Raw genomic sequence first — 9,758 nt, forward strand, 5'->3', positions numbered from 1 at the left:
GGGCATGCTTAGGTACTTGAAACCCTTCCTTTTAGTAGTTTAATATTGGGGTCTTATTTTGAACCCATTCGTAACAATAAGATTTATGATGTAAAATAGTTCAAAGAACCTGAGAATTGAGACAATTTAAAGGATAAATGGGTGGCATTAATCAAAGAACATCCTTCGTGCTTTATACATAAAAAGATATTCTAACTTACGGCGATTTCTATCAGTAACACGAAGAAGACCTTCATTTTCAACTTACCGATTGATAAAGTTACATGTTATGCTCCGAGGATACTACTAAAGAAACTCCTGTCAAAGAGAAAATTTGAACAATTAAACCAAGAGGAAGAGATATTTCAGCTTTTTTTGTTAAGGATTTTAAAATTTCTTACCAGATTCCTGTGGGTTTTTCTTCTTGATTTCTGCATTTAATTGACAAAAATGAGATCAAAGATTCAAAAAAAGAAGTCCTAGCAAAACAGATCCATAATGCATTGACATAATTTTAGATTTGTCCATTAGACATGGCTTACCTCGACTTCCCTTCGAATGCATTATTGATTTCGTCAACGGTCGGTCTTGTCAAGAATGTGTCTAGGCATATGTACTTCTCCTTCTTAGAGGAATCATCGACTCTCTTGTATACCTCGTATGAATATGGGTAAGCCATCCTGGGAACATCCCGTAAACATTATTCGTTAGGAGGTATAAGAGATGAGATTCTTTTTTAGTTGTAAGCTAATACCAAAAAACAACATAATGGAAACTATGCTTCATAAGTTTATCCAAGATCTTAATTTTCTTTCGAAGATCTCGTCTAAGATCCTTAATCATTGAGGAGATTCACGAGGGAGCACCTCCGAACTAAATCGCATCCTCATTGAGAAAGAACTGTAATCTGTTTCTCGTATCTCACTTACCTGAGAGCCCCCATGATCGGATATTGAGTACCAGCATAATAAAGAAGCCGGAAAGCATAACAACTTTCAAAAGATGCTGCATATTCCAATCTCTTATCTCTTCCCATGGTCTTCAAGAAAAATTGGAGACGTTAGAAACAGGAGTCAATTTCTGCCAAAATGTCCCGATAGCTGAAGATAATATAAGCAAAACAGTAAAGACTGAACTTACTTGCATAATACCACTTGATGCAGGTAAATCCTGTATTTAAATAAAACCAGAGTGAGTTTACCACCATGACAGAAGATAACATAGAGTTTTTGAGAGTTTAGAACTAATTAGCAAATAGAAGTTCCAATTTCCAAGAATGAAGAAACCATGTAAACTGCATTATAAAATCGAATAACTCAGACATAGAACCAAATTATAGACAAAGGAGATCAACAAAACAATATTCGGTCTTTTTGGGTTTTTGATTGTCGGATATTTACAACCCTTTTTTAGGTTACTTATTTCGAAAAGCGAAATATGTTCAAACCATAGGAATTACAACCTTGAGCCGGGGATTTATAAGAATGACAGGACGGCTCCCAGCAGCATCAGTCATAGCTCTCAAATCCTGCATGCAGGGTGTTAGATATAACAAAAGATAATATCCGACTAGTAATGTTTTTAGAAAAAATAGAAACGACAACAGATCCTCACATCAATAATGCAATTCCCAACAGCATTTTGAGGAGCCACAAGAATAAATATGTCATCTTGCTCAGTAACCTCTTTGCCACCTTCAAATGATAACACGAATCAATGAGAACCAACAAGGATTTTAAAAAGCTTTGTATTTGAGTAACACTGAATTCAAATGAAAAATGATTTACAGAAACTGATAACTATATTATAATGGCATATCTTTTATGTCCTTTAATGCTATTTCAGATACGTTTTATTACTAACTTGTCCAATGCATTAGCATTTTGTGTTTTCAGGGTTACCCCTACAGATCATAAAACTCTTATATGCCACAAACCCAATTTCAACTAGAGGGATTTTGAGATCATTGTTGATGTAGAGAACAATATTATTGAGCAAAATACGAACTATTGGTACATAACATTTAGTAATCAGTAAACGCATAACGTTTTCCATACCTATAGAACCAATGGTGATAAACGTCCCCAGAGCATCATATTCTCCCCAATCCATAAACTCCAAAATCTTTCGAGTGCCAGCAAGCTGAAGTGGCATCCCAGCTAGTGCCCCTTCTCCCATTGACCCTTGAACACAGACCTAATCAGAAGAGCTATATGTTAACAGTACTACCATTAAATACTAAAATGAAAGCTCGAGTAATGATCAAAAGGCATATATACCTTCACACGTTTCCCATCATCAGCAAATGAAAGAGCAAGAGTTCGAACAAGTTCCATTAACGTACCAATTCGATAGACATCCTACACATAATAAGGTACTCTTAAGTCTTAACTCCGATTTGTTTATAAGGCGAAGTGAAAGAAAAAGGCTTCTACCATTTCAGGGTTCAGTTCTGGAATAGCGATTTCCACCTGCGGAAATTGGAAATAATCATATCAAAATTCGAAAACTGAAAGAGAGACAATGAAAGTTACTGATGCATAGGTAATTTCAGTTAACTGAGTGATTCCTAAGTTTCTTCTGAGACTAAGTCTAGTAATACATACAAACCTCCAATTTAGGATTAATTTATACAAAACATGACCTTTAGTCGAGTTCTTCCATCAGCTACAGCCCTTTGAGTAGCTTGAAGAACATCATCGTAGAAATACTTTCGTATTTCTCTAGAGTGTGGAATGTTGTTCAGTCTAGTAGGAATCCCTCTCCAGTTATCCTGGAAAAATGTTTTACCAAAATAAGGAACAATCATGGCACTGAGTATAATTGCATTTAATTATATTCATCATATTTTACTCATCTATAATGGGAATATTCTCAAACATTAGAAGCTTTTTAACAAGAATAAGAATATTGAAATACATTATACCTTGCTAGGAGAAGCCACCTGTGACTCCATGCTGCTTACAGATTTTCCTAGTGACAATACAGCAAGTGGATAAGAGCTCGATCAATCACAGCCTACAATTTAATTAATGAAACAACACGACTATAACTTTACTGAATTCCAACTACAATTGGTACTGTACATCCTAGAACTTCGTAACGTGCTTTTTATATTCTTTGTAATTCTTCGACAACTTTCTAAAAAAATATTCCATAGTTATTTCCATCATATACACAATATTTTCATCAGTTTCTTGAATTTGTAAGTATTTCCGCACCAACTTAACTATTTAGGTTTTCAAGCTTCCCGAAATTTATACCAAAACCAAAATTTAGTCCTTCATTTAAGAATATATTACCTATGGTCATCTTATTCAATTTGCTCTTTTGAACTTGAGACAAGAGGGAATTTATTTCCTCGAATACTACTTCTTTCAGACGGTTTCCATCAATCTGTGTTAATCAGAATGTACTAGAATGAGTCACATGATTTTACAACTCCATATGACAAAAGGATAAGAGGAAAACAGCCTTGTATCATTATGTACTCACCTTCTTCAATATGTCCAAGTAGGTTGATGAGATAGATTCGGCATTTCGCTTGTATGTTTCTACTCGTGCTATAACCTTGCCGGACATAAAGGATATATCAGTCAGATTGTAAAATATAAGACCACAATATGATCTCCGACAAATTAAAATCAATGTTCATTTTAGAACAAATAGACATTATATAATTATCACAAGTCAAATTGTTACAAATGTAATAGCAGAGGAAGCTATCTAAAGTATATTAAGTGACAGAGGTCAACAGGTATAACAGAAGACATGTGTCGACCTTTTCAGGAGTGTCATCCGCACGTGTGGAAAGTCTTTCCCTAATTTCATCTGTCTCTGGAGGGAAGTTCTTGAGATGGTAAATTTTCCCGGTAACTGGATCCAGCCTTCTTCCAACGCATCTGTCGATTAGAATTTCATCAGGAACCTGAATATACAGATAAGAACTCAGAAAAAAAAAAATCAATTATGCAAGGAGTATGAATCTCTATAACAAGGATATGAGCAGAAGATAATACAGCGTACTTATCGATCTATTATGAACACTACTCTACAATGATTAGATTTTCTCTATGTCATAAATGTAAAATTACATAAACAAGTCACTTGAAACTAAGGGCATTTGTCCAGCATGCTTGTTATTATCAGTCTTAACCAAATTGCCAAGAAATAACAAAATAAAAGTGAGATTAGTTACATACATTTAGAACGACATATATATCTGGCCTAATTGTGAGTTTTTCTAGACTTTCTGCTTGCAAAGAACTTCTTGGGTACCCATCGAGAAGCCAACCTTTTTCTTTTGCATCTTGTCGTGACAAGCGCGAGATCACCATCTATGGAATAACATATGAGTCCAGTTAATTCTGGGAAACGTTGATAAGGAGTGATGCATAAGACAGAAAAAGGATGTCATACAGCTGTGACGATTTCATCTGGAACCAGGCAACCGTTCTCCATGTATTGTTTTGCTTTATTTCCAATTTCTGAGCCTGATGATACTTCAGCTCTTAGAAGATCACCTGTCGATATGTGTACCAACCCATACTGGAGTAGCGGGGACAGAAGGTAATAAGATACATATTTAAGAAATTGATGAATAGAAGCTTCAATGAAAGGATAACAAATAATCTTAACGAATCATGAAAATAACAAACCGACAACTCCGTGGTACAACTAACCAGCAAAATGGAAAAGGATTGAAACTCAATTTTCATTGAATAAAACAAACTAAAAAAAATGGTGCAATAGACATATATAACGGGATAGAAACAACACAAAAGTGCAGCTACTCATATTTATCCATTCGGTGGTTTTAGCCTCTTATCTTATACAGAGAACGATACCTCTGAAGTGAAAACTATTTTTCGCGCAACTTTGTAGTCCACTGAGACAAGGTTTGAAATTATCAGTTAGTTAGGTCTTTGGGATATGTAATTGAGCGACAAAATATCAAGAAAAATGGAAGTACAAAAGTATAATTCTTGGTTGTTTGCCTATCAATTTGGTCTAAAGAGGTTCGATCATACCTACCAAAATGTTAACAAATGAGATTGGGATGTTATTTAGTCACCTACTTTGGCGCTCTCACACGTTGCTGCTCTGTGCTATGGTTTTCCTTTTGGTACAGCATTTGTCATTTCTAGTTTGCTTGATGATTTATTCCGTCATTCAAAGATTGTGCCTCTAATAATCATACTGATGGGAGATATGGAAGGTTAGTTGATGGAGTTATCGAGGCAAGGAAATGATGGTTCAAACGCCATTGTTATGGTTAGAAGGGCCATTCTTTTGGAATTAGTTTCAACTAGTTAACTCAAGAAAATGTAGCTTACTACTCAACCAGTTAACCTTATAGATGTTAAAAGGATAAGAACCAATTAGGGCTGAATTTGTTGATAGGACAAATTCAGAGAATTGAATTACTTACTAGTAACCTATTGACCCTTGAAACACTAAAAAGTGAACCCTAAACTCACAAATTAAAAACAATCAGCAAAGCAAACAATTAAATTTCACCTTCTGAACGATCATCTCACACTGAGTTCCTTTCCCTGATGCTGGTGCTCCAGATATCATCACTTTCAATGGTTCTCTACTAGTCGAACAGTTCACTCTTAATCGCTGCAAAAAAAATAGCAAGCAAGAGATAGATGAACGAATATAATTGCAATAAAATGACTTTGGAAGAGTAAGAGGGAGGATTTCACACCTTGGATTTAGGGTTTCTAGTGCAACTAATTAATGAAGCGAGATGGAGAGTGTGTGATCGATGAGAGAGAGAAATTGAGGAGTACGAGTAGAGAGATAGAGAGGAAGTGGGAGTAGGGAGGGGGAGATGTGTAAATGGTGGAGGAGTGGAAAAAGCGCCACCATTTTTGCAGTAAATTGCGGTGGCTGATGGGTATAGCGCCACCATTTTTGAGTCTTATTTTACAAGGAGAGAGAGAGAGAGAGAGATTGGGGGAAATGAAAGAAGTAGAGTGTGGCTGTTAATAACTGATTAACGGCCACCATGAAATTCGATTTCTCATTTTATATTTTTGATTTGTTTCTTCTTCCCATTTAAAAAAGTGAATCTGAAAGAAATAAGGCAGATTGGGACTTCATCAAAAAAAAAAAAAAAAAAAAAAAAAAAAAAAAGGAGATTAGGCACTGCCCCAAGTTGATAAAGGCAATCTCAGTAAAGACAATTCCACGAATTATTAGAGGCAATATGGTCGTGAGGGCAATGCCTATCTTCCTCCTTCTCCGTCAAAAAATCGTCACCAACCTTCGGTCGGCGATCCTCAATCCATTTCTTTTGTTTTCTTAGTTCAAATCGTCACCAACCTTCGGTCGGCGATCCTCAATCCATTTCTTTTGTTTTCTTAGTTCTTCTTCTTCTTCTTCTTCCTCTTTCTTCTTCTTCTTCTTCTTCCTCCTCTTTCTTCTTCTTCCGTCTTCTTTTTCTCTTATCTTCTTCCCCCTTTCTGTTTGGATATTTTTCATATTGTTTGGATTCAATAGTTTGTTCTTAAAACACCGCGATCTCTACTCTTTTGTTTTTCAGAATGTTTTTCTCTTTCTCTTACCAAAGTTCAACCGGGATTGCGTTGTCGTATACCTATCCTCTCTAAGCTTTCTATTATTTTAATCTTAGGTTTGATTTGTTTCAATTTTGCGAATCAATAAGATTTTAGATTATTTGGGTATTTTTCATTTTGTTATTAATTGAATCATATTTGATATTAGATAATAGAATGATTGTTTGTTGGAGTTGGGCAGGGTCGGCCTTGGGCCTAGGCGACTCAGGCAGACACGTCTAGGGCCCCCAAATTTAAGGGCTCCCGATATATATAATATTTATATATAGATAGTATGATTTTATGTATTTTTTTATCCACATATTTATTAGGTTCATTTGGTAGTAGAGTTGGCGGTATCTTTCACCCTCCTTTCAATGGCCAAGATTTACTCTCTCATGTTTATCTCTAATGGTTGAGATTTATTCTCTCAAACTTCGAGGGTTCAAATTTGATTAGAATTCATCCAAGGGTTGAGATTATAAGAAAGAACATCTTTTCAAAAATCTCATTTTTCTTTGCGAAGACTTAAAAAAGATATTCATATCATTGTTGTAAGCACCCCATTTACATATGGATCCCTTAAATTTTAGCATTGAGGGGTGCCAATAGCTGCAATATGGGACGCGTATAGATCAACCACAATTATCTTAAAGCCAACTTCACGTGGCGCATTTGATAGAACTGTTAGTGTCCGGCGGACACACATTATAGCCTCCTTAGATTGCAAAACTCACAGTCAGGAAAGAAAGAATGCTTTAGAAATAATATCAATGTTTTAACAAAAAAAAAAAATAGAAACAATGTCGACATTTTTTTGTTGCAAGACATTGTCTACCTTGTTTAGCCACTTGATTGTCCATTTACTCCAAAATGGGGAGGTCCCATATTAAATTTGTTTTTTTTAAAGGGTGCAAATAAATTTGATTGGCGGCAGAAATGGAGAAATTGTTTATGGAGTTACATTAATAGGGTATCAATAAGTAAAGACTACAATGGCAATTGTAGGATTTATTCAATTTTATCTTCGTGTGATATGTTCATGATGATCAATGTCATGTAAATAAAATGAAATAATGACTTTTTGAGTCTATAACAAAAATATAGTTCGATAATATTGTCCAGCATATAAGGTAATAATAAAGGATATTTAGCGTTAGGGTCAAAGAAAAGTACTGACATTAGCTTTGGGTCAAGAGTTTTTCCGTTATAGAGTCGGGGTCATAGACTAACTGTTGACCCAGTTGACTATTGACGGTTGTTAACAACCGTTAGTTTCTGACCCAAATGTTAATGTCGGTACTTTTCATTGACCCTAACGCTAACTTTACCTTTTAATCACTGGAACATGGGCGTCTTAAGGGAGACTGGGGGAAAGATGTCTGGGTTTCAGGGATGTACACATTTTGATGGAGAACTTGTCAGACGTAGAGCGGGGCCTAGTCTTAAGCTAGCTCTTCCACCATCGTTAGCCTTGCGAAAGACACGAACCCTGACCGACGAATCCGCCAGTAGAGAGTCTTGGACACCGACGACCTACCGTTGGTAGAAAGACAAGTTGTGTTAGCATAAGTCAATCTAATGGATCTACTGCTTAGCATAAGCCCCTTCAATGTATCAAGGAAATAGTCGTAAGAACTCATCAAATGAGAGTCCCAGAGGGCAAATGTACCAAACGCTCACTAGATATGAAATGGAAGAAGAAGAAAACTAGGTGTGGAAGTTCAGAAGTCCACAGAGCTTAGAGGAAGAAGACACAGCAAAACGTTAGATTTTGCAAAACAAAGATCCGAAAGACAGAAACCTAGGTTTGCAACAAGGAATTTTGGGAGATTCACTTTTGGACCGTTAATTTTTATCAACGGTCAAGATCAACTCGTATAGAGGGGGCAAAACAAAAGGAATCAAAATAAGCAGACTAAACTGGGAACATCCCGAAGAAAACCTAATTTTGTGCCAGCTAAGCAAGATGGCTGATGTAGCAACGCTACGTCAGCCATCTGCCCAGCGTCTGTTCAAGGTGTCGGTCACCCTATCATTTTTGTAATAAATATTGAACTAATGAGACGTTGATAAATTCAAAGGTCATGGGTCATTAATTTGAGTTGAGATGAAACAAACGACCAAGATTTATCACTCTTTCTCACATTATTTCATTGAGAGGGTGGACAAATTTACATTTTTTTAGGTAGGTAATAGATCCAAAACTCGAGATTTGAAGAAAAACACGACGGACCACCAGATTTGTCTTTCGACTTGTCCCAATCAGCATAAAACAAACGACCAAGATTTATCACCCTTTATCACATTCTTTCATTAAGAGGGTGAACAAATTTTCATTTTTAGGTAGGTAATAGATCCAAAAGTCGAGATTTGAGGAAAACCACAACTGACGACCGGATTTGTCTTTCAACTTTTCCCAGTCAGCATAAAACTTTGCGTTTTATATAATAGATACATATATATATTATTATAGGTATTCAATGGTAGAATTATATAGGCGAGTCAGAGAGAAACAAACTACACACATGACACATAACACATTAACACACATGACACATAGCACATTACGATTAGGTCAACAATACCTAAAGGCGACCGTATCGGCGAAAACTTACCTATGTTCCCAATAAAGAAACAAGTTGGTTTTAATAATCAAGTACCATCACCTTATAGTGCAATTCATAAGGTTCACTCTTTTAGGAGAACTTTTTGCTTAATATATCGAAATTATTGAGAAACGTTTTAAGTCAATTGTTCATTTTTCAGTATGCCTATGGTGAACGAAAAGGGCTAAATATTTTGGGACAAGGGCAATACTTTATGTATGGAAGTCCAAGGTACCTCCAAAACAAGTTTCACAAAGGTAAGTATGGATCACGAGTACTCCTGGTCCTAAAATGAACATTATCGAAGCAGAATGTCACGTAAGTCCCTCTTATAAAACTTGTTCAATTATATTCTTTTTTTGTTTTTCAGAATTATTATATACACTTTTATAATTATTTCTTTTTAACTACATTTACAAGTGATGGATGATAATGTTCGTTTCTTCGCGCACTGGACTGTAAGTACAAAGCTATGTCATTTATTATTTTTTCCGAATTTTTCACATGCAACTTTGGTGGGTTACCTAACTGGTCAGTGGGAGTGCGAACTAAAGTTACGCAAAAGAAAGCACCATAATGCAATTCATGTGTTTTTTCTTTGGAT

The 9,758-nt window shown here is 35.7% G+C and overlaps 1 protein-coding gene across 1 annotated transcript; it reads right to left on the minus strand.

Annotated features, from left to right (window-relative positions):
* Positions 1-125: 125 nt before the first annotated feature.
* LOC147550473 (adenylate kinase family protein) lies at positions 126-6,449 on the minus strand. The gene is made up of 19 exons (XM_086671190.1): positions 5,693-6,449; positions 5,500-5,604; positions 4,399-4,527; positions 4,182-4,316; positions 3,761-3,907; positions 3,475-3,549; positions 3,282-3,375; positions 2,906-2,952; positions 2,624-2,752; positions 2,415-2,450; positions 2,259-2,339; positions 2,037-2,175; positions 1,594-1,673; positions 1,442-1,507; positions 1,120-1,149; positions 909-1,018; positions 522-659; positions 381-410; positions 126-297 (listed from the first exon to the last, which is right to left on the minus strand). Exons 1-19 carry the CDS (start codon positions 5,897-5,899, stop codon positions 267-269), a joined length of 1,809 nt encoding a protein of 602 aa, XP_086527316.1. The 5' UTR covers positions 5,900-6,449; the 3' UTR covers positions 126-266.
* Positions 6,450-9,758: the final 3,309 nt, after the last annotated feature.

The sequence above is a fragment of the Eschscholzia californica genome, unplaced genomic scaffold, assembly GCF_041429995.1.
Source record: "Eschscholzia californica isolate CP2 unplaced genomic scaffold, dmEscCali1.0.p SCAF_3, whole genome shotgun sequence".
In the NCBI taxonomy this organism is placed as follows: Eukaryota; Viridiplantae; Streptophyta; class Magnoliopsida; order Ranunculales; family Papaveraceae; genus Eschscholzia; species Eschscholzia californica.